At 40.2% G+C, this 23,649-nt stretch overlaps 4 protein-coding genes across 8 annotated transcripts; 1 reads left to right on the forward strand and 3 right to left on the reverse strand.

Annotated features, from left to right (window-relative positions):
* Positions 1-2,444: 2,444 nt before the first annotated feature.
* On the reverse strand, positions 2,445-3,407 carry LOC124301351 (uncharacterized). Its single transcript, XM_046756271.1, has 5 exons — positions 3,361-3,407; positions 3,158-3,198; positions 2,865-3,068; positions 2,703-2,775; positions 2,445-2,595 (listed from the first exon to the last, which is right to left on the reverse strand). Exons 1-5 carry the CDS (start codon positions 3,405-3,407, stop codon positions 2,472-2,474), a joined length of 489 nt encoding a protein of 162 aa, XP_046612227.1. The 3' UTR covers positions 2,445-2,471.
* Positions 3,408-4,630: 1,223 nt separating this feature from the next.
* LOC124301679 (putative nuclease HARBI1) lies at positions 4,631-9,906 on the forward strand. 2 transcript variants are annotated; one of them, XM_046757042.1, is made up of 5 exons: positions 4,631-5,495; positions 5,608-5,904; positions 6,026-6,234; positions 6,318-7,053; positions 9,742-9,906. In XM_046757042.1, the coding sequence occupies exons 1-4, from the start codon at positions 5,154-5,156 to the stop codon at positions 6,388-6,390; spliced, it is 921 nt and encodes a 306-aa protein (XP_046612998.1). In that variant the 5' UTR covers positions 4,631-5,153; the 3' UTR covers positions 6,391-7,053; positions 9,742-9,906. The 2 variants fall into 2 exon arrangements, with proteins under 2 accessions (XP_046612998.1, XP_046612999.1); XM_046757043.1 differs by having other exon boundaries at positions 4,635-5,495; positions 6,333-7,053.
* Positions 6,700-12,558, reverse strand: LOC124301680 (uncharacterized). Of its 4 annotated transcripts, none has more exons than XM_046757046.1 (6): positions 12,236-12,557; positions 11,886-12,108; positions 11,672-11,785; positions 11,222-11,584; positions 9,783-10,203; positions 6,700-7,007 (listed from the first exon to the last, which is right to left on the reverse strand). In XM_046757046.1, the coding sequence occupies exons 1-4, from the start codon at positions 12,422-12,424 to the stop codon at positions 11,244-11,246; spliced, it is 867 nt and encodes a 288-aa protein (XP_046613002.1). In that variant the 5' UTR covers positions 12,425-12,557; the 3' UTR covers positions 6,700-7,007; positions 9,783-10,203; positions 11,222-11,243. The 4 variants fall into 4 exon arrangements, with proteins under 4 accessions (XP_046613002.1, XP_046613003.1, XP_046613001.1 ...); XM_046757047.1 differs by having other exon boundaries at positions 11,165-11,584; XM_046757045.1 differs by having other exon boundaries at positions 9,783-10,182; positions 12,236-12,556.
* Positions 12,559-15,492: 2,934 nt separating this feature from the next.
* Positions 15,493-18,837, reverse strand: LOC124301352 (uncharacterized). The gene is made up of 3 exons (XM_046756272.1): positions 18,687-18,837; positions 17,508-18,423; positions 15,493-15,699 (listed from the first exon to the last, which is right to left on the reverse strand). The coding sequence occupies exons 1-2, from the start codon at positions 18,835-18,837 to the stop codon at positions 17,522-17,524; spliced, it is 1,053 nt and encodes a 350-aa protein (XP_046612228.1). The 3' UTR covers positions 15,493-15,699; positions 17,508-17,521.
* Between the last annotated feature and the right edge of the window lie 4,812 nt (positions 18,838-23,649).

Genomic DNA, 23,649 nt, shown 5'->3' on the forward strand with positions numbered 1-23,649 from the left:
TATATTTAGTGCACGGTCCCTATACGACCTACACTGTTACGCTACGAGTACGCTACAGTCACAGACCAGCACGCAGGCTTTTTGGACAACTGCATGACGGACTTTTACAACCTGGCACCAGAACCGCCGTCCTCCAACGCCGCTTAGCTCTCCGGAAAGCCGTTACACGCCGCCACCTAGAACCGCACCGATTCAGCACCGCACATCATCGCTGCAGCCCCCACCGCGGTGCAACAAGACCACGACTACCCCTTCCCTCGCGTGGCAACCAATTAACTGACTGCTTTTGTATGTATGTATATTAAACTGTAAATAAATAAGGTGTACATACAACATAATCAAAGTCTCATCTTTGACACCACAGCGATCAACTCCTTCCACGCGGCTCGGTCGAAAAGCTAACACTACTAACTAACACTAAAGTCAACCTTTATAATAATGAAAAATTTGGTATCCTGCTTTTTAAAACAACCAAAAAATATAAAAAATAATGAACAAAGAAACATTACTACTGCTAATTAATTATCACAACCGATATTTTAGGTCGATATAATACTTTTGAAGTAACTAAAGTAATTAACTTTAATTGTACAAAACCTTACAAACAAATCAGTCTTAACATTGTACTTTGGGGGAAAATATTTAAATTAATTAATTCTTCTGAAAGACCGGTACAGATACAGGAAAATAATAAAATAATGTTCTCCCTTTTAGACTCAGATCTGGATCTGGTAACTTCTGCAATATTTGGTCAAAACTGACATCAGAAATATCATTTTCGTCCATTCTAAACTTGTGGCCCTTCTTATCACAAATTTTCATAAAAGTTACTCATGACTTTTTTTTACACGATACTTAGAACAATGCTCTCTCGAAACCTTTATTACAGCCTTATGCTCACGACGACTCATATCTTTAACTAAATTTTCTTTTACTTTTTGCTTTTTTCTGTTGATACTTCTGCCTTTCTTTTTCTTCCAATTCTTCTTTTTTTTGACGGTCATTTTTGAGTCGTTGATATCTCAAACGCTCAGCTATACGTTTTTGTTCAAGTATTTCTTCTCTTGTTGTGGGTGACTTCTTTTTCGGTGGCATTTTGAGGTACTACCTAAAAAAGAGACGTTACTATTAGTGGTCAAAACCTAAGAAAACAGTAGTATGAACAGTCCCCTGTGCTATGAAATGACAGGGGAATGGTGGCCAGGGGACTGTAATTTTTACATGAATACTTAATAAAACAATATCATCACAAACATTCAGATAAACGCAACAGATGTGGCTACATACTAAATGATCAATTATTTTTAAACAAATTATCGTTATTAAAACTCTTAAAATAGTAAAAAAAAAAAAAAGGCTTACCAGGGAAATGTTTTTACTAACGGCCGAGACGCGTGGTTCACCAAAAGACGCAGTAGTAGCACCAAACAAAATGGTGGCTGCCCGCTAGCGACGCAACCGAACAAACTTCACACCGATTGCGTTTCGTTTCGCAATCTAAATACTTCGCGCCAAAACTACATATAACTTCAGCGCGGTTTTAAAGTTTTAACAGGGGGCTGTTTTAATAATTTGAGGACAGCATTCGCATATGGATATTTTAATAAAAATTCTATTGTAAAAATATAATTGTGATGTATAAAGATGCTAACTATTTTTGTTAATGTATTTGGATATTTTTTATTCAATTATCAACGGAACAAAAATGAATATTTGTAACAAGATTTGTAATTTTGGAAAAGGGACGTACCAGGGGACTGTGTTTTGAGACGTTTGAGGTTCATTTATTCGAATATTCCATTAGTAAATTACTAAATAAGCTATGGCGTGCCAAGAATACCTAATTCTATGTTGGTATTGATACAAAAAACTGATAAATTTTAAGATTTATTTCATAAATTTACCTTGGGACAGCGATTTTCCATTTAGTGGAGAAATGCCCATATGATTTTACTCTTCAGAATATTGGTTCTACGCGAAGAACCCGATGGTGGTCCATGCAACAAGAATAGTGAAGAAAACGTAGACGCAGTAAACGCTGCATGGGGATTCACGACACGTGGTCAAAAGGCTCCTTTTAAGAATATGAGTGCAAATAAATTTTTTTACTCGTATTAAAATTTATTCAAAGTATTAAACGGTGTTAAGATATAATAACAATGATGAATATCTGCAGAACATCGTCTTTGAGAAAAAATTTTAAAAAACGTAATTAAGAATGCGAAAACGATAATAATAATAATCTATTATCACAATAGCTTCGTCTGTGGAGAAAAAAACTTATTTATAGAAAATATTCTGACAAGATCAATCTTGATTCTACAACGCAATAAATCTGTTTAAAAACTATTAACGATAATAATAATATGTAATAATAATATATTGTTTAGCTTATGTCTTAATTCTTCGGTGCCTAATTCTTTATTTTTTTAAATGTTGCACAAATTCCTGCAGCACTCCCGTCAAGTTATTCATAACCTGGTCCCGCTCTTTTTGAGATTCGACGAGTGTGCGGAGAATCTCGTTCCTTTCTCTTTCGTTTTCGTTCCTCTGCCTGTCATCCTCGGCCATCTTCTCCATCGATTTTGCAAACATCTGTGTAAAAAAAATTTGTCCAGTTATTTTCGACACAGAATTTATCGTAAAATGTCGTTTAATATGTACGATGAAGACAACTTTAAAGACATTTCAATAATAAGTACCTCCATGCACGAAACTTGTGTCTCAGCCAGAGTTGCGAAGTCGTTTCGTGAATTTTCCAGCTGTGTGCCGAATCTTCGACTATCCGAAAGATTATTGAAATCAATATTAAATACATGTTTCCATATTTTGTAACAAACAAGTTACGATTTTGTGATACTTACTAGGTCTTGTGACTCTCGAGGCTGTTCCTTGTTGATTAAGGCCACTCGGGCCAGCTTCTGCCAATGCATCTGCTGGAGATGATGTTATTGCTGGAGGAGGTGGCGGTGGTGGTGGCAATGCAGCGTCTGTATTTTCTTCAGGTATTGAAGAGCCTTCCTCCAAAGTTGCCTCCCCGCCATCAAAGTTTCCGAGAAATTCTATATCTGAAAAAACACAAAAGTCAAATGAGCGATATGACTAACAACTTTTGATTCATTAACAAATAATTAATGACATATTTAAAAACGATTACTTACTAGTGTAATCGAGAGCACTGGCCTCGACGTAGTCTCGCTAAGTCAAGATGCTGCCATCTTCATCGAGTATGCTCTCGTCTCCTTCTGCCAGTAGCTCTATGACGTTTAACTGAAATGGTTTTTATGGAAACAAATAGCTTTCCAAAATAATTTTTATGACATTCGATATTTTGCTTCATCAGTGCAAAACCAATATTACCTGTATTTCGGGAAAGGCATCAGGGCATTCCACTCCTTCCACGTCATCGAAGCCTACAATGCCCATAATTTTTTCCTCTTGTTCGGTCAGTTTCACTCGAGGGCCACCCAAATTCCCTGTCCTCGAACGATTTGCTCGAATTTTCACTACTTTTTGCGACACAGTGGTCTTGTTGTCTCGCCACGTCTAGAATAAAAATTTGAAACATTCATTATGAAAAATTACAGATTATATAAAATATGCAAATTTATAAATGCCATATGAAACGATGTGTAAAGGGGTGCAAATTTAAATTTGCAAATTTATTTCTCAAGATTCTGTACGATAAATAAAGGACGTGTTCAGAACAACTCAACGTTGAGCATCGTGACTCAATGCAAATGTTCGCCAACCAAATTTCAATAAGCACCTTTCAAAGTAACATAATATACTCGTATTAACTTACTGATTTCCATGATTTTACGTCTTTCCCTTTCTCATCTTTTCCCATCTTGTTCATTTCCTCCACGAGTTTCTCCCACGACGCGGCCAGATCCGATTTTCCATGGAGAGATTGATATTTCCCTGTTGCGATGTGTGTATGCTGGATAAAATGATCGGCCATATGATCGATTTGGGCTGGCGTGGCCTTCGCCTGTCTCTTCTGTTTGTTTCTAGAAAAAATTAATCAAAATTAGTTACGGAAACTGTTGATATATGCGAAGATCATGAGAAATATACAAATGTACAATGCGTGTGAAAGTATAAATGTCACTTATACATAGGTAATAAACGACTGTAAGCGAACGATAGAAGTAGTCTGTCGAGTGAGTCAAAACTGACCGGGTCGTCTTGGATTAGACGGGACTCAGTAACTGAGTGTATTGTATTCAGCACGTGTATATTTATTCCACGCACCTATTGTATTACAACGTTTTTATTTTGCACCTTTATCTCTACTTGATTACTCTGTAATAAACGTTAATTGTAACAACGAACAGTTTATCCATACCTACTCTCACCAAACACCAGTATTGAATATCAGAAACATGAACGAATTAAATTTTCACATGTTCACAACCTATAAACCACACAAAACATAACATATAATTCACAAGATCACACATAACATGTATTATAAACATCGTTGATTATACTAACTTCCCAACCGAAACCATAGTAATGATGCAAACAAAGCAAAAATTCACTTCACTGGAATTGATGTTGATATTTATATTTACAATGTTCACTATACGATGGATTTACACTGAGGCCGGTATTCATGGTCAGTGCTTAAGACCGGACTCGAATAAGACGGTCTTATACGAGGCCTTAAGATGGCGTTTGGTTCCATAGACGTCAAACAAGACGGTCTTGAGACGCGGCAAATAAGACGGTCTTCATCAAGTCGGTCTTATTCGAAGCGTGCTTACAAGGTTGCATAGTCCAGTCTTATTTGAAATAAGCATGGTCTTGAGCACGCAACGTTTCATAGTCAATTAACGCAGTCTTATTTACGTATCTTGATCAAGTCGAGTTCGGACTGCACTTAAGCAAATGCTTGTTGCCTAAATATTACTCAATTGTTCTGATGCGTACGAAATTGATAATGACGAATTGTTAGGAAAATATTATATTCGAACAATATAAATTAACAGGAATAGATTGTGAAGGAATGTTTGGGAAAGTGCAGCTGGGACGGGATTATTTACTGTAAAAGGGTAGCAACGGAAACTTGCAATTGAAATAGAGGTTATGAGAGCATTCGCTTTGAAAAATTTGTGAAGTAAAGTGAATAGTGAAATTCTATTGACATGGCGAATATGCAAGATATGTTTAATTTCTACGATCAGATCGAAGAAATGAATAATATGATTGAGGTGGTTGCAATGGTCAACGTTGGGCCGAATGACGAAGACGAGGGTGAAGTACAGCGAGCTCCGAAGAGATACATCAGAGATGGTCAAAACCCGTTCGAGTTTTATTCCGAGCAGGAGTTGAAACGGCGATTCCGATTTTCAAAGGATGGTATTATGTACGGAATACTACCTAGAACTGAAGCTGCCTTAGTCAGTGCCAATAATCGTGGTCTACCAATTCCACCTGTCATGCAATTATTAATATGTCTACGATTTTACGCTACCGCTAGCTTTCAAGTAAGGATCATTGTGATTATAATTCCTGACATTCTACTGAAAATATAAAGTGATTTCATTGCTTCCTGTGATCATGGAATAAATGATTGCTAATACATTTTGTACTGTACAGCTCGTCAACGGAGATTTGATGACTATATCGCAGTCTACAGTATCGAGGATAATACACAGAGTATCGGCTCAAATTGCATCATTGATTCACGCAATTATCAAAATTCCTAGTACGGAAGCTGCTATGATCGCAAACAGAGATCTATTCAGACAACTTGGTGCACGCAGGGAGGGTATCGGTTTACCTGGCGTTGATGGCGCTATCGACTGCACTCACATTCGATTATGTCATACGAAATTTGCAGACCTGCAGGAGGTTTATAGGAATCGTAAGGGATATTTTTCCCTCAATGTACAGGTATGTCGCGTTGGCGATAACCGTTTACAAATACCATAAGTTGCAATTAAATTTATCTAGGATACAAATAAACAATACTATTCTATGAAAATCGGTACTTTTAATTTAAATGATACCACAGGCAGTTGTCGGACCCAATATGGAATTCTTGGATGTGGTTCCGGAATGGCCTGGAAGTAACCATGACAGTCGAATATTCCAAAATGCACGAATTTACATGCGGTATCATGAGAGACAACTTACTGGAACCCTGGTTGGAGATGCCGGCTATCCGTGCTTGCCATTTCTGCTGACTCCACTGGCAAATCCAATTACAGATGCTCAACAAAGGTAAGATAAAGATTAGCGTATTACTTTAGATTTCGATAAGTAGTCATAAAATTGACAAAGTAAACTTGTGTGAATTAACCAAGTCGGTATCTTGATAGGTATAACAACGTACAAAGCAGAACAAGGCAAATTGTTGAAAGAACATTTGGAGTTTAGAAGCGACGTTTTCCTTGCCTATCCCGAGGTTTGGGAACCAAATTGTTGTGCTCTACCACAATTGTTGTAGCTTGTGCCGTACTACACAATTTATCACTAACATTGGATAATGCTCTTCCGGAAGATAATCGCATCGAAGAAGAAGAAGCGGATGAATTGCCACCTCAAGCACCGCATTGGCAGCCTGGAGAGGGTTTTGCAATACGCGAAGCTCTAATCGAACGGTTATTTATTTAATCAAAATATATGTATATCAAGTTAATTTAATTGTAAAGACTAATTGATTTTAGAATGAATATACTCCAAATATTTAATAAAATTGAATTTAATTTGTACAAACAGTTAACATTAGAATACATATTTTACTCATAACTTATCATTGGTTCTCATTTTATTTTTAAACCCCTCACTTACTCATGAAAATACTGATATGTACGTAATTGTACTAAGCGTCAGTCTTATAGTTACGATAATACTTATGAAAATTTGTCTACGTAAAAATATTCAATACATTATAAATACAGCCAGTAAATACAACTAAAGTTGCTCTTTTGAACTTTGAAGATCAAAGGTTGTCCCTTTCACGCGCATTTTTTTGCAAGTCTGCACCGGGATTCCTTTTAACATATCAATACAATTTATTTCTCAATAACCGGTATAGAGGTTGTAACCAATATTTTTCATACAGTTGAGGGTAAAACGATATAACGATAATTGGTTACCCTACGGCGCAGTCACTAACCTGAATAATTAGATAGAGAGAGAGATACTAAGGGAGAAAGATATGATTGTTGGGCGCCAGACGCACATGCGTCAAAAATTGATAATTAGAGAAAAAGACAAAGATAAAGGTAAAGGTAATAGATAAAGGTAAGGTCAGGTTCTACGACGGTTTTGCACAGTTCGCTCAGAGAGACAAGATAATGGTAGAGGGGCGGAGTCGAATCCAATAGATAAAATAAGAAACAGGTGAAGCAGGAATAATGTCGAATATATTAAGCAAGAAGCGATAAGTTTTATGACAAGCAATTAGCTGAAGCGATTGAGATACAATTACGATAAATGCGATAATTAACAATATTTACAGCCAGAGAAAGGTTAAGCGAGAGAGTTAACAATTAATCGGAACGTTTTCCGAATAAGCGGGAAATATGCGCAAGCTCGCGATACTAACGGTAATGATTAACACGGTTTTATGATAGATAGGCAGAACAGAAAAAGATATACTGTACTTAAATTAAGCGGTAAGCAAATGAATCATAAAATATGAGAAGCGATTATAAACACATGCGAAATACAACAATTGTAATAGTTATCACATTACCAGAATGATCAGAAATAGGCAGACAGGGAATTATGAATTACAAAGTAAATTCAAGCGACAGGTCAAATAGAAAATTATCATAAAATATAGAGAATAACGGATAATACGTAGTCTATAGTTTGCGGTAAGTGCGAGAGAAAGAGAGATAATATTCGGTACGATAAAAGGCAATTCTAGATAAGACAACCAATATTCAAGATAATTAATATGCAACGTACGGCAAACCAAATAGACTACGGACAACTACGATCAGCGATATTAGCGAAGAAAATAGTGAAAAAGATGTTATGCGATACGGCACAATACTCCAATGTCAAATGAACGACGAGCGGGACCGCGCAGCGATATAAGATCGCTCCCGCGGTACACTCACTAAGATACGATAATCAACGATAATAGGTAAAGAGACAGATAGAAACTAATCAGAGAAAATATAACAAAATAGCAATGCTCAGTAGCTAAGATAAAAATTGATCCTTCAACGGAACGCGCTGCTAGACAGCGATATTAGACATTCAAATATTCCAGAAGAGAAAGATAATAAAATAAACAATAGTCACTACAATGCGTAAGTAATAATCAACCAGTCGCGAAGTTACTTGCAATAAGGCAGAAAAAGGGACAAGATAAGAGATGAGAGAGAATAAGGTACGAGCCCAGGTGGCTCAAGCAGACCAACTGCAAGATAAAGAGAAAAGATACGAGCCCAATTGGCTCAAGCAGACCAACTGCAAGGTAAAGAGAGAAAGAGGTAAAGGTAAAGGTACGATATATTGCAAGTAATCTCGTGGCTTCACAAAATAGAAAAGGAGCCTCACTTACGTAAAAGAAGATATAACAGGTGCGAGAGAATGCGATAAGGTACAATAGCGGTACGACGAACTTTGGTAGCGATAACAAGAACACGTCTGTTAGTATCAGTAACTGAACGTAGAGTGACGAGATGAGCGATGATCCTGATTTTCGTCGAGCTGCCGTCACGTGATTCTTCCTCAAATTTGCGGTATTTTAATTGGACCAGCAGGTCGCGTAGGCCTGGTCCATGGGTAGGCGGCGATAATCCCTCGCCGCTTGATTTTCTTTTCCCTTGGCGACAGGTATCGAGGTATCGGGACGTCGGAAGGTGGTTAGAGATGTTTTCCTTCAGCTATGCGGTATCGTTGGTGAAAGGGGGGGTCGTACTGCTCAGGTATTGCGATATTGAGGTGTGCGGCAATGTTACGTCACCGGTCTCCTGGACTTGCGACAGACTGTAACTCACTCCTTGCTTTACTGGTACTCCCCGTTGTAGCTATTTCGTCGGCGCTGCATCCCGGCCCTCGCTCATCGAAGCCCTCATGCCGGAACGATCTGGTGGTGATGGCCCTCAACCCGGATCCCCACACTAGATCCACCAGATCCACGTGGTCAGCATATCATTAGCCTATTCCACGCCGCAGTCCTTCGATAAGACGGTTCGTGACGAGAAAACCGTCTTCTATTGGATAGTCAACGACTTAGTAGATGTTAGGGTCGGTTCAGCTCCAGGCTGATAAGTATCGTCGACGGGAGGCTTTGTTGTGTTTTTGACGCACAGCCCTGTACGCCGCCTGACGATGCATCCGAGCGGTAGAAGCATTCGTTCGTGGTTCGGCTCCTGGCCGATAAGTCTCAAATAGTTGGAGGTGCTGTTTGTGCATCACGCACCGCCCTTTTCGACAACTAGATAGGCATCCATCGGGAGTGGTTTCAGCGGTATTCGTTCGTCTGTAGTCGGTGGTGTTGATGTTGAGCTGGTACGTGACCCCTGTCAGGCAGTGTCCTGGTGTCTTGACGCGAAGGTCTCGCAGATGGTTCTCGAAGAGCATTACAGAATTATAAAATAGCATACAATTAGCTTAGTAAAGAGAAATCAACTTAAAGATAATTAGTCGTTCATTTTTGGAGTATCGGCCTCAGACCTGCTTTCGTTATTTTTAGCGATATCTGCACCTAGGGGAATGCGATAATTGAACAAAGTGACGGGGTACGAAATACCACGTCACAAGGTTTACATAATGATATAGGTTAAAATATGTGAGATTTTTACCTGATGAACAGCTTGGAGTAGGCTCTGTCGGTGGTCTATCAATTGACGCATTTAACAAGTATTCGACATCTTGAAATTCAAAAAGTGAATCATCGTCATTCTACAGAACGCTACCTGGAATATGGAAAACATTATTGAAATATAGTTTTTTCAAAAAAACAATTTTGTATTAATATGATAGATAATTTGGTAATATAATAAAAGTTTTCTACGCTTTGTAGAAAACCTGTACATATATTTAACGTCCATAAAGCGAGCTTGATAAAAGTGTTCCTTCATCCTGCGGAGAAGCTTATTGCCCTGCAAACTCATATTCAGGAACAGACTGAAGTGGCACCATTTTCCCAGATACTACTACTGGGTGAGATCCTGCTTTTGAACTTGATAAAGGAATCCACACCTGGAAAAGGATATCCAATGACTACTGTTCGCTCTCTGGGAGCTTGTGTTTCGACCGAGCCGCTTGGAAGGTGTGAGTCGCTTGGAATCAAAGATGATTTGTGGTGTTGAGTTTATTTTGTATAATGCTAACTATTTAATTTATTTACAATATGTACAGTTATTTACATGGTTGCCAAGTAATGCATGGTGCAGTTTTAGTGATAATGCAATGTGGTGGAGGCGTCAGTGTTGATGTCAGTCGTCTAGGGGGATCGTTCACGGTCCTGGGTGGCGGAGTGTATCTGCTTTCCGGCGAACTGGGAGGCGTTGAGGGACGGCGGTTCTCAGTCGGTTTCACCGGAGACTCCCACTCGCTGTCAGTAGTCTGGGTGGCAATTGTCGCAAAGGAACGCTGCGGCTCAGGAAATGGTGATACAGGAGGTGGGATGTGCCGGTAATAGCTCGGAGAAGTCAGTCGCGCTCGGCGAACATCCCACAAGGAGAGAAGCACGGCTGGTGGTCTTGTCAGTGGTCGAGCGGGAACGTCTATTGGGTGTAGTGTCCAAGGGACAGGCGGGTTTGATGCAGTTGATCTTTGTTGGTCGCTGGCCGAAGCCAGATAAAAAGAGTCCGTCATATAACGTCGTGTCGTCAAGTCTGTTGTGATGTCAGTCAGCTTGGTCAGTCAGTCGTTGTCGAGTCGATGAGCTGGAGCAGTGTCGTTCGGAGTCAGTTGGGAGCGTCAAGGCGTTGAACCCGAAGTGTCCTGCCGATCGGTCTGATCGGCCGTCTCTTATTCCAGCCTCGGTGGATCCTTGATAGCGGGAGACCATGTTTGGTGATTAAGCAACGCGCTCAGCTGCGTGGGTGGCGTGAGCGGCGTGCGTGACGTCACACTTTCTTCTGGGTCGCGTGATTAGAAAGTGTGCGAGGCTGGTTGCCTCGCGTGATTTGGAAGGCGCGCGACCGACGTGTTGCGTTCACAACGTTGTTGTGAACAACTACAGAAGAAAAACCATTAATGTTGTCTGCTAAAGAAAACAATAACGTCGCTCTACCGATCGATTTGGAGCTTCCAGATCAAAGGTTGTCCCTTTCACGTGCAAGTTTGAATTCAGCCAACTCTGCTTCTGCTGTGGCTTTCCTAATTTCAAGTTCTTGAATTCGTAAAAGGTGTTGAACTTTCAGCAGATGAATGTCGTTTTGGTTATCTTGCATTAATTTTGAAATTCTTTGCTCACGGTCTTTCTTCATCTGAAAGAGCTCTCTGTCCTCAGCTGAGAGACCGTCTAGTCTCTGAGTCACAGCTTCCTCCATCGCCTTCTGAGCTATAGATTTTGACGCTGAAAAATGGCTCGATGATTCTGACCGACTTCGCTTTGCCGCCGCACGCATTTTTTTGCAAGTCGGCACCGGGATTCCTTTTAACATATCAATACAATTTATTTATCAATAACTGGTATAGGGGTTTACATAATGATATATGTTAAAATATGTGAGATTTTTACCTGATGAACAGCTTGGAATAGGCTCTGTCGGTGGTCTATCAATTGACGCATCTAACAAGTATTCGACATCTTGAAATTCAAAAAGTGAATCATCGTCATTCTCCAGAACGCTACCTGGAATATGAAAAACATTATTGAAATGTAGTTTTTTCAAAAAAACAATTTTGTATTAATATGATAGATAATTTGGTAATATAATAAAAGTTTTAATCACCCATGGCTATTGCTTGCTCCCCCGGAATAATATTGGAACTGAACTCGGTCGGGGCAAGAGTCATTAAATGCGGCACAATTGCTGCAATGTCAGGGTCTACCTGTGCCTCTGGAATCTCCGGACCACCCCCAGTAGCCATACGTGCTTGCGTTTCCTGGGTCAAAGCATCCCGCTGGCTCTGTTTCATGTTAGACCACAGATTTTTAAGTTGTGGCACTGTTCTCTAAAAGAATGAACATAAAATATAAGAAAATTCTGTAGACTTTAATGAAGCGTCGAAAAATTTATTATCATATTTGAGTGATCAAACGTACAAAAAATATGGCCAATAAGTGAATTGAATAACTCACCGTCTCACTGATTTGTAGTACACCATTGAATTTGTCAGCAATTTCATTCCATGCTGACTCTTTCTCACGGAGAGATCCTCCGTCACTCTTTTTTTGCTCAACAATATTTTTATATTTTTTCAAAATTTCTAAAAATATTTTTTTATCAACCGCAGTGTAATGCTTGCCGCTTTTGCCTTTCGGAGCCATGGAGTATTACAAACCTCAAACTCCACACACCTTAAACTTCAAGTTTTTGAAACAAGGTTAGAAAAGTATACGGACAACCCCTGACACTCACCACTGCTCGTCAGTACTGCTGCTCGTGTACTATAAAATTCTTCTTCTTCTTCTTCGTTTTATAGCTATACCCCCACTACAAAAAATTGTACGCGATTTGTTCCCGTTTTTTAGTTCCTCTACGTGGCGCTAACGTTGTTGTGTTCATAAAGTATAAAAATACTCAAGAGCTGCATGCCTATACGAATATCTTGCACAGGCTGAGAAATAAAATCCGAGCATCTTATTGGGGGATACATCGGAAATATTCCGAACATAACCGAACGTCGAATAAGACCGTCTCAAGCTCAGTCTTCGCCAAGACGGTCTTGAATGAAATAAGCTAGCGCTTGAGACCAAATTCTTGACGAAGACCGTCTTGTTTTCCGACTATGAATACATAGCATCTCAAGACGGTCTTGAACGAATAAGACGATCTTCACCAAGACGGTCTTAAGCACCGCCTTGAGACCTGACTATGAATACGGGCCTGACTGATTGTGCGTGCGTCGATTTAAGCCTTCATGCGCGCCACCGCGGCACGAATTTAAACTATTTTAAGGCGAGTTTCGATAAAATTCTAGTTATTTACTAAAGATCTGTCACAATACGGCACTTCCTGTCGGTATCCACAACGACGATTCGTTATCCCATTCTGTAATGTCGAAGTGTCGCTATTCGTAGTTACGGAATCGCACCGTCGTTATAAGATAGTCGTTACACGCGGCGAAATTCGTTATCGTTACGATACGTTCGGAATCGTTATTCTTATAACGAGTTACAGAATCGCCCCACAGCCGCGCAGGACGTAGGCGGGCGGTGGAGCCTCGTCTCCCATTATCTAGTATGTTAAATTACGACGACTAAGTTTTATAGATCTTGAGCACCTGTCCCACTACATTGTTCCCATCTACCTGTTGCAGTTCAACCACCCCTGGGGAGAGAAAGATTCGGTAGGTTCCACTAAATTTTGGTGCCAATTTGGCAACATGTTGAGTAGCAGATGACAGTGTGTGTTGTCGTTTTAACACTACCTGGGTAACAATTTCAGGCGGCAACTATATGGCGGCTACATGGCCAAACCAACCTAGCTATGTGGTTGCAATGTAGCCAGTTCGTGGTTTTATCCCGGCATATACATGACAAAGACAACCAACACATGTGGCAAACATGAGGTTATGATATGGCATATTTTCATGGCATCTTGATGGTTTCGAGGTGGTGGCTATATGGCCAAAATAGTCAGCTTCAATTTGGTTTTAACCAAGCTCTCACAAGGCCAAGCTCCCATGCGGCTATATCAAAATCAAGTAGGTGCTGGCTAGTTTAGCCACCTGGATGTCATGTCGAAACCAAGAAAAAACTGAGAAAATTCGCCAGCTCGCTGTCATACGGTTGCCGCATAAGTTGGCTGTCGTTGCAGAGTAATAGCCGGGAAAAAGCTACGAATCCCTCACATGGCGGCTGCTAGGCTATAACCGGGTCTAGCTATGTACTTTGCGTACTTCCGCTACCTAGCCGCCACCTTCAAACCAAGAAGTAACCATGAAGGTTCGCCAGGTCACTGTCGTACGGTTGCTTTATGAGCTCGTTATACATGCGACATATAAATATAAGAATGACATTTTTTTTCATCGTGGAAGTGCAACTGCATAAATTTATCGCACAATTAAACGATCAAACGAACTTACCTGTACGTGAAGTTCGATCGTTATTATACGATAGTCTCGCCCGAACTGATTACATGTATACAATTTGTAGTGCCATCTCTTCTAGCTATTCTAACCACGTCTTTTAGAGTTTAAAGATTTAAATTGACCGCGTATGGTGCCTCCAGTGGAGGTGGCGGCGCCACACGGTCACTTTCGTCATATCGTTGAAAGCAAAAAAGAAAATTTTTGATTCTTACATGGGAGAAGGATATTCTTTAAATATCCTAGGGTGCATTGGAACTCGGGTGGGACTGTAATCAGTTCGGGCGAGACTATCGTATAATAACAATCGAACTTCACGTACAGGTAAGTTCGTTTGATCGTTTAATTATACTTCCAGTCTCGCCCTCCTGATTACATGTATACAATTTGTAGATGTTTAGAGACAAAAATTTTTTTTTTTTTTTGTTTATTAAGTTTTCAAGAAAAACCAAGAGACAGGAAACACTTATTCATACATATAGTTGTTTACTTATCTTTAGTGCGATTAAGCAGAACCACCTCAGCAAAATTATTATTATTTTGACTGTTTATTGGTCTATTATAAAATTTTGCAAAGACTTGTGATTTCTCTGACCAACCAGCTGTCTTTCTTATCAGATCTAGGCTTACTCCTGCCTCTGCTGCTTTTGAAGTCGATGCATGTCGAGTGCTATGGGCAGTAAATTTTTCGTCTACTCCACACTCGCTGAGAAACTTTTTGATCCATCGACTAAGCGTTTGCGATGAAACCGCTTTGTGTGGTTTGCGAAAAGAAATCAACAAACGTTTTTCATTTACTCGTAACTCCTCTGTCTTTTTTATATACTCCAGTAAAGTATTTGCAACACAAAGCTCTGGCTTATCAGTGAATAAAGGTAAAACTAACAGGGGTTGTGAAGCTCCAGGCCGTGATGTCTTGATAATATCCGGGATCTTAATTTGCACGTTGTTTTTATAGCGAGAAATATTTTCGATTGCAATCAATGACAGGGTTTGAACTCTATGTGCAGTTCCCAGAGCCAATAAAATAACTAGTTTCTCTGTTAGTTGGCGTAACGACAGTTTATTTAATGGGAATAAGTTTGCAGCTCTTGTTAATACTGGCTCAGTATCCCATGTTGAGTCATGTTTGGGCTTGATAGGTCTCAATTTGAAAATTCCTTTGAAAAACCGAGCAATATTAGGATCAGTAGTAATGTCCACTGCTGATATTAGAGATATAGCCGATCTTGTAGTGTTGAGGGTCCCGTAAGTTGCGCCATCCTTGAATTTCTGTGATAAAAAATCTAGTACTGAGCTTGCGTCAACGACAAATGGGTCCCGTTCTTTTGCTACTGAAAACATCCACCAGTCCTTTAACGCACTATTGTATTGTTTAATAGTAGACTCTGCTAGAGACGCTGTCAGAATTTCTAATGATGATTCTGGTAGATTTTTTCTTGAGAACGCTTCCCTGATAATCTGACGGCCGCCAGGGTAAGTGTCGCCGCCATGGGATGGGACCGTTGGTCGCTAAGCGGAGAGATTAGAAGATTATTATTAGGTTTAAATATTAACATATCAGAAGTCATAAGGTTTTCAAGCAGTGGGAACCACGGTTGTGTTGACCACAGTGGTATTACAATGACACCAGATGCTCCATCATTAATAATTTTTTGTAATACTCGCGCTATTAAAGCGAAAGGTGGAAATGCGTAAAATTTATATTTTTTCCAATTAATTGTAAAAGCATCTATCACCATAGCATCCGGATCACGTTCCCAAGCGCAATATTTTCTACATTTAGAATTATTTCGTGAAGCAAATAGATCAATTGCCGGTTCACCAAACCGTTTTATGATGCGTTTGAACGCATAGTCCGCTAAACTCCATTCAGTATCTATATTTTTTACGCGAGATTGATTATCTGCCTCTTTATTTTCTCTTGATGGAATGTAAGAAGCATAAAGCCAGATCCTCCGTTCTTCACACCAGTCCCAAATTTCTTTGGCCAGTAGATGTAAGTGCAGGAATTGCGAACCACCCATTTTATTTATATAAGCCTTTGCTGTTGAATTATCAACTCTGATTAAAATCTCGCAATCACTCAACTCTGTTGCAAAGCACTTTAATGCCAAAAAAGCTGCTCGTAGTTCAAGATCATTAATATGTAAGCTTTTTTCCTCTGGTTTCCAGAAACCTCGAGCATGCTTTCCGTCACAATACGCTCCCCAGCCTGTAAGTGAAGCGTCTGAGAAAATTTCTCTTTTATAATCCGCTATCCTTATTTTACGTGAAGCTATGGGGATTTTTTCCCCCCACCATCTGAGATCTTCAGAAATATATTTTGGTAACAACATGGTTTTTTCGTAATTATTATAATTTGCTGTTAGAGCTTCTGTTTTGGCTTTTTCAAGTAGCTTACAATGTAGCATACCATATTCAACAGCTGGGCAAGCAGCTATGAGTGTCCCAATTATTTGGGCTAAAAATCTTATTTTGCATGTCTGCTTCTTCATTAAAATATTTACTTGATTTAAAATGGATTCTCTTTTCTGGTCAGTCAACTGTAGACAGAACTTCTCTGAATCAATAATCAGCCCCAAATATTTGCATCGTCTGCTTGGCTTAAAATTACTTTTTTCTTCGTTTACAATAAAACCGAGAGAAATTAGAAATTCTTTCGTCGCTCTTAAGTTTGCCAAGCAAGATTTGATATCTAGCCCCATACAGAGAAAATCATCAAGGTATACAACGGATAAAAATCCTTCCTCTCGAAGGATATTGATAACAGGTTTTAATACCTTCGTAAATACGAACGGGGCTGAGCAAAGACCGAATGGAACACATGTGAACTCGTAGATTTCCCCTTGGAAAACAAATCTAAGATATTTTCTATCTGACTTATTCACTTGCATTAAGAAATAGGCATCTTTAAGATCAATAGTACCCATAAAAACTCCTGGTGCGAGTAATCTACAAACTGTTCTCATGTCTTCCATTTTAAAATGATCCACCTCGATGAACTCGTTTAGATCTTTCAAATTAATTATAAATCTGTTAGATCCATCTGGCTTTGGGACCAAGAAGAACGAGGATATAAACTGGTCTTCCGTCGGTGAAACTTTCTCTACTGCTCCTAATTTTAATAATCTCTGAATTTCTACTTTTATAGCGGAAATTTCAAGATCTGTCCAATTGCGCTCGAGTGGTGGTTTCGGTTGGTATGGTTTTGACTTAAAGGGTATTTTATACCCCTTAATAGCTTGCAGTATGAAGGGATCTGATGTAATTGTACGCCACTTGCTTAAAAATGCGCTTAGCCTTCCTGCAATATTTACCTGAGATTCGTTGATTAATATCGGCTCCGATTCTTGCTGTTCTGACCCCGGTGGTGACTCTGTGGACCTTTCGATTGGCTGGAATATTTCTGATTGTAACTCGGCTTGGATGGTTTTGGTTTTGTGCCCGCCTGAGCTTGGTATCGTGGAACAGACGGGCTCTTCACATTTAAATGGCTCGTTGGAGCTCCAGGTTTCTTAGAAGACTGTTGGGATTTTATATCTGTCCCTATTTTATCAATAACCTTAGATTCCTTAATCTTTTCCCCCAACTTGTCTCCAAATAACAGCTCACCAGTCTCAGTCTTCCCCAATAGTGCAGCCGTTTGTTTGTTTAGACTAGGCAGAATACAAGCTTTTCTGGCTATAGTCTGTCCTCGGTACAACTCAATTAAAATTTGTGAAGATTCCCATAAATTTTCTAACATCTTTTTTATGTCAATTTCTTCTCGTTTCTTTGTGAGTAAGGGATCGATGACCAAACTTAATGCTGATAATGCAGAGCCAGCTAAGTTTTGGGTGTTTGAGAAGTATTTATCTCTCTTAAGAGACCCATCATTTAGTGATGCAGCAATTTCAGGGTTTAACTTCGGGGCCTCTAAAGAACATTCACCTTTTCTGGGGTATTTTTTGAGTAGAAGCTCTTTAGTTTCTTTAGTTTGTCCCGTTTTGAGCCACATTTTCCAGCGATTAGAAATATGACTTGATAGTTTTAAGCCTTCTGGCTCAGACGCTGGAGTTTCTCCGATGATTTTTAGGATCTCTGGGTCCAGGTCTAAAGTTTCTGTAACCCCACTGGCTGATTGTGTTTCTTGTGATGTTTCCCCAGTTTCATTTTCATTTGATAAATCTATAACTGGAGTTTCTCTCTCCTCCGGATTTTTCGGTGTGGCGTTCACAGTGCTCCCTGGAGTCTCTGTAAAAGAGAGAGAGAAAATAGTTTATTTTGGTTATGTCTTACCTCTCGTGTAAGTTCAACCATAATATTTTCAGCTTTGTCTTATCTCACGTATAAGCTCAGCTGTTTTTAATTTCCGTACTTATGTTATGTCTCGCATAACCTTGACGGATATGTATGTATATATATATATATTTTACAATAATTGCCTAAATAATACTTGCTTCGATTTTTTGACAGGTTTAAGGGAGCTGCTTGGACATTTGTTTGTTCCGGCTCACCTAACTTTCCATTCTGAGCACCGCCATTGTCATTCTCCTTGTCGTTGTTTATCCTCTGTTCGCGTTTTTCCAGCTTCTTTTCCATTTCACGCAGTCGCTTTTTTTCATAATCTTTGTCTCGATCAGAAGATTTCCTCTTGTGTCCACCCATTTTTAAGTAATAAAAACTTGAATTGTCCGTTAAATAAATTAAAATGTTTTGATTAAAAAACTCTTACGTGTTTACTTGTTAGCACGAAAAAATGTTATGACGAAAGTGACCGTGTGGCGCCGCCACCTCCACTGGAGGCACCATACGCGGTCAATTTAAATCTTCAAACTCTAAAAGACGTGGTTAGAATAGCTAGAAGAGATGGCACTACAAATTGTATACATGTAATCAGGAGGGCGAGACTGGAAGTATAATTAATGATATAAATCGTTATGATATGAACTTGAACATTCTGTGAAATGTCGGTTGCGGGAGGGATATATAGTGAATAGTGTTGAACATGAATCTAGAATTTATTACGCTCCCTACAGGCTTGGGAATTCATGATGCTTTCTTATTTACAGTGTGACGTGGATTTTTCCCGCTCCTCGGTCACTCGGAGAAAATGACCGAGAACTTACCGCGTGCACAATGAATCGGCGTCCACGATGTATCCTGGACCTGAAACAATATCGCGAAATTTGTTGGGCGCCTGGCGTGGTCAACACGCCTCGAAATCGGTGATACGATATACCGCGACCATATACTCGATAGCTCAGTATCGCGGCGAGGGGAGGGGTAATTTTTGGGTAGAGATACGACACGCGTACGCCAACACGTTATTTCACAAAGCAATAATGAAATTAAACAATATATTTCCAGCTAGCGATAATACAAAATGAAAAAGAAGTTTAACAAATCTAGAAGACCTCTACGGCCTACGTGCGCTAGTCGCTGTCTTAATAATAACCGCTAATTTACAAAAACCAAAAACAAAATAGGAACCGACACACTGCCCGCGATCGTCCTCTACGGAATAGCGCTAATCGCCAACTTAATACTAAACTCCTCGACGGAAACCGAACCGAATTCCCGGCCGACGCTGTCCGCGATCGGTAATAAATCGAACAAAAAAACAAAACAATAAAATTGCTTATGCCTACGGGCGCCAATCGCCACCTTATCACTAACCACTAATGCAAAAGTCCAAACGAAAAAGGGGTCCGTCCTCTACAAAAGAAAATGCTTATTAACACGCACCCGAGCTCAACTTTCTCCATGACGTCGGGACGCGGTTCGCGAATTCGAACGCTCCCCTTTCGACGGCTCGCGCCCTATACGAGAAATGATACGTTATCGTACTGATTTGACGTGACCCCGTGTAACGGAATTTGGAAAACTCGACCGTCTCGGTCGCTTAATCGTGGCTCTACGTTAACACGCGCAACTCAGGCTACGCTCGCCAAACGAGGGAAGCGGCAAACGAATTTCGATTATTTTTCGACACGCAAACTACCAAAACGGCTATCTCCTTTTGGATAGGCCCTCGCTCAATTACGCTCGAAATTCGATCGCAAGAAGATTAGCAGCGCTTACCGCTCCACATCCAGAATATAAAGTCTCCCACTCCCTCGTGACACTTAACGGCCATCGTCCTCGCAACCCAACGAAACTTTCTCGCGCAACAATCAAAACCCCTGAACTAGCAAAACTCAATGACACCTCCTTGATCAGTCACCGGAATTGGAGTGATCTCAGATGGCCGATCGGCCGCAACGCTGATCTCGTCACGCTAATCCTTAGTGACATCATCACCCTAAGAATGCGCAACAATCGATCTGTCATCGATTTTGGCGATTGCGCAACTCGGCGCGCACCAGTCGTCGCTACGCGGCGCAGAACTTGAGGCTAGATCGCGATGTCGTCTTCCGCGCAGCGCTACGGGGTCCTGGGGTTGTAGGCGGGGTGGTGTTCTCTCGTCGCTCGCTGGTCTCTCGCGGTTGCGTCGGTTGGGCGTAAGCGGGGTGAGCGGGGAGGCTGCAGCGCGCCGGCCGCCAGCGGAAATCGCGTCCGCCTTAGATTCCTGCGCTGCAGGGATCTGCGATGTCTCCCCCCTCCGCAGCCTCGGTATCCTCCTCGCGAGATCTCCGCGGGTTCTCCTTGCCTCGAAATATCTTCGGCGTCGGAGTTGGTCGCTGGCTGGTAGCCGGTGTACTCGAAAAAAAAAAAAAATGAAACGTGGGATGTCAGAGCGCCAGCGCTGCATCCCGCGAGCCGAACTTCGCGAGGTGACCGCAAGCCTCATACAACCAGACGCCATTGATCTGGATTCACCGAGAAACTTAAAACAAACGAATAAAAAAAAAAAAAAACACTGTTAACTATCCAAGAAGGGCTGTCACTCGCCGTTGTTTCTATGTCTGGTCCTTCGGGATTCTCCGCGAGCTCTGCTGGTTCCCCTTCCTCCGCCAAGTTTGTCTGGGGGAGCCCTTCACTTCGCCACCGGACCTGAAATTTTGATCGCAAACCGCCACCAGGACCCAGGGGAAAGAAGCGGAACGCCATTCAAATTCTGTTTATTGTTATATATTTTTTTTTTATTGGTATCTCCCCTCACACTTGCCCGCGTCTTCCCGGCCCCGGCCGGTTGCGGAAGCCACAATTCGCAGGCGCAGCATCTCCACTTCCATGACGAACTGTCCCTCGTTCCTCGCACCTTTATTATGTCGCCAGAGTGGCTGAAAATGTGACATTTTTGTGGGATTTGATTTTTTATTTCATTTTGATGAAAATCTTGCGCTTCGTCATTTCCAATAAGATTATCCTCCTCATCTTCCTTGAAGAAATCCTCGCCGTCTACCTCGAGTGGTAAATACTCTGTACCATCGACCAAACTTTTACATTCTGAAAGAATGAACGCTCCACCGTCCTTTTCACAATTGTAACCCGGCGAGTGTTTGGATGTTAAATTTGTAATAAGTAACGATTTGAATATTGCTTCGAATTGATAGCATGTCGGTTTGTTGGACCTGTAGTCGTGGCTCTTTACGTTTCCGAAAAAATTTTCCAATGGATCCTGATTGACATTTCGCGTGTCAAAACTGTTGAAGCCAAGCGATTTTAATTTTCTCCACAACAATTGGAAACCCTGAAGCGTGTCAATCAAGTTTTGGAGACATGGAATATCAGTTTTTACAGGCTTATGACTTTGACTATTAACAAACCGCATGCTTTTCGATTGCCTCTTAGCGTTAGAAAAAAATTCTTGGTGGTACGAATTATCACACCACGGAATGCGCTTGGGTTGATCATCGCCGTGACTAACGCCATTTGTACCGTCTCCGATGCTATTCATTAAGTGGAGGATGAAGACTGTATGAATTCCCTCGGTTGGCATCGTTCTGTTACCGATGCTGGTCTTGAACTCTCCTGGAAAAATTGAATAATGAAGAACCACGTCGAAATAATACGGGTTTATGTTGACATTTACAAATTCAACTCACAGATTCAACAATAACAAATGTAACATACACACAAATTCAACGAGTCTAATTATTAGATTAATAATCTAATCATGTAGAATAATACCATAATGATTATGATATTGAATAAATTAAGGTACCACATTCAACGCAATCTTCGAATCGTCGAAAGTAACCACTATAAGAAAGTAAACATTATCTGTAACCGATTGACACTGTTGGTATTACGGATGATGGAGATGAAGTTTGTCGAAATTCCGGTCAGGAAGAAGAAAGTTTAATACTTTGAAAGACGTGAGAATAAAAATCGACGTTTCGGCCGGGTCCTGCCAACCATCCTGAGGAATAATTTCCATAATAATTAACAAACAGGATGCTTCAAAACACAATTCTGAATTGAGAGCATGGAAATATGTTCAAACGAATATTTGTTGTTGTACAAAATCGGTGAAAAATTAAACAGTTGCAAGAAACTTGTCTGAGTGACAGTTTTAGGTTAAGTGTCAAGTTTTAAAGAATGGTTAAATAGAGGAAAAATAGGTTGATGAGAAATGAAATATGTCAGAAAAAATGCTTAATAATAATGTGGAAATTGGAATTGGCGAAGAGATCAGTTAAATTTGAAAAGATTACTCACAAAAAATGACGACCAGTACATGCTTAGGTGTTGTTAATAGTACAGCATTTCGGACGGAAGTGAAGGTTAGCGGGAATCGATCCGTAAATCTATGTTGATCACGTGTGATCTTGATCTATGTTCGAAAGTCATGGATTTCAAAGGCAGGTGACCAATCGGAGTAAGGGGCGCCAAGATTTGAAAACCAGATTATGTAAACTAGAGAATGTTGGAGTATAAGTGGCTAAGATGTTCAATATCTGTACGTTTGTTAACAGAGTTCCTTTTGTTCTTAAAGATATGAATCATTTCTTTGATGATACGTTTGTACCAGTTCGGTTCTGTAGCTAGGGTTATAGAGTTGTTGAAATCGAAATTGTGCCCCAGGCTTAAGGAGTGATCTGCTAAAGCGCATCTATCAGTGACATGGCATTTGATATTAGAACGATGGCCAGAAATTCTATTTTTTAGATGTTGTGACGTTTGTCCAATATAATTCTTGCTACAGTCTCGACATGGTATTTTGTATACACGGTTAATTTTCTCTAAATTAGGAGTTACAGATTCAAGATGAGAAAACAGAGACAGTTTGGTAGTATTAGATATTCTAAAAGTAATTTCAATTCCCTCGTCATTCAGAATTTTTTTGATTTGGCTAGATAGATTTTCAATGTAAGGTATAGAGATAGAGTTTTTAAATTTATCCTTAACATTAGTTGGATTGTTGAAGTCTACATTCCAATCAATCGAGTTGTACATTTTATCTACTCTATACTTTTTGATATCATTAATGAATTTCATAGGGTAGCCATTGGAAATGAGAGTTGTTTCTACAAGTTTTAAATTCTTTTTAAGGAATTGAGGGTTTGAGATTCTAAGGCAGCGATCGAATAA

The sequence above is a fragment of the Neodiprion virginianus genome, chromosome 3, assembly GCF_021901495.1.
Source record: "Neodiprion virginianus isolate iyNeoVirg1 chromosome 3, iyNeoVirg1.1, whole genome shotgun sequence".
Lineage (NCBI taxonomy): Eukaryota > Metazoa > Arthropoda > Insecta > Hymenoptera > Diprionidae > Neodiprion > Neodiprion virginianus.

What these genes read in the sequence shown, in the direction of transcription:
- LOC124301680 (XM_046757046.1), bottom strand. Translation starts at nt 12,424, where the DNA reads ATGGCTCCGAAAGGCAAAAGCGGCAAGCATTACACTGCGGTTGATAAA. An exon ending in TACTACAAATCAGTGAGACG is followed by an intron (nt 12,109 to 12,235) that starts GTGAGTTATTCA and finishes TCATTCTTTTAG; the next exon opens with AGAACAGTGCCACAACTTAA. An exon ending in TATTCCAAGCTGTTCATCAG is followed by an intron (nt 11,585 to 11,671) that starts GTAAAAATCTCA and finishes ATATGTTAAAAG; the next exon opens with GAATCCCGGTGCCGACTTGC.
- LOC124301352 (XM_046756272.1), bottom strand. Translation starts at nt 18,837, where the DNA reads ATGGGTGGACACAAGAGGAAATCTTCTGATCGAGACAAAGATTATGAA. An exon ending in TGCTCAGAATGGAAAGTTAG is followed by an intron (nt 18,424 to 18,686) that starts GTGAGCCGGAAC and finishes TCTCTTTTACAG; the next exon opens with AGACTCCAGGGAGCACTGTG.
- LOC124301351 (XM_046756271.1), bottom strand. Translation starts at nt 3,407, where the DNA reads ATGACGTGGAAGGAGTGGAATGCCCTGATGCCTTTCCCGAAATACAG. An exon ending in GCTCTCGATTACACTAGTAA is followed by an intron (nt 3,069 to 3,157) that starts GTAATCGTTTTT and finishes GTGTTTTTTCAG; the next exon opens with ATATAGAATTTCTCGGAAAC. An exon ending in CACAAGTTTCGTGCATGGAG is followed by an intron (nt 2,596 to 2,702) that starts GTACTTATTATT and finishes TTTTTTACACAG; the next exon opens with ATGTTTGCAAAATCGATGGA.
- LOC124301679 (XM_046757042.1), top strand. Translation starts at nt 5,154, where the DNA reads ATGGCGAATATGCAAGATATGTTTAATTTCTACGATCAGATCGAAGAA. An exon ending in ACGCTACCGCTAGCTTTCAA is followed by an intron (nt 5,496 to 5,607) that starts GTAAGGATCATT and finishes TGTACTGTACAG; the next exon opens with CTCGTCAACGGAGATTTGAT. An exon ending in ATTACAGATGCTCAACAAAG is followed by an intron (nt 6,235 to 6,317) that starts GTAAGATAAAGA and finishes GAATTAACCAAG; the next exon opens with TCGGTATCTTGATAGGTATA.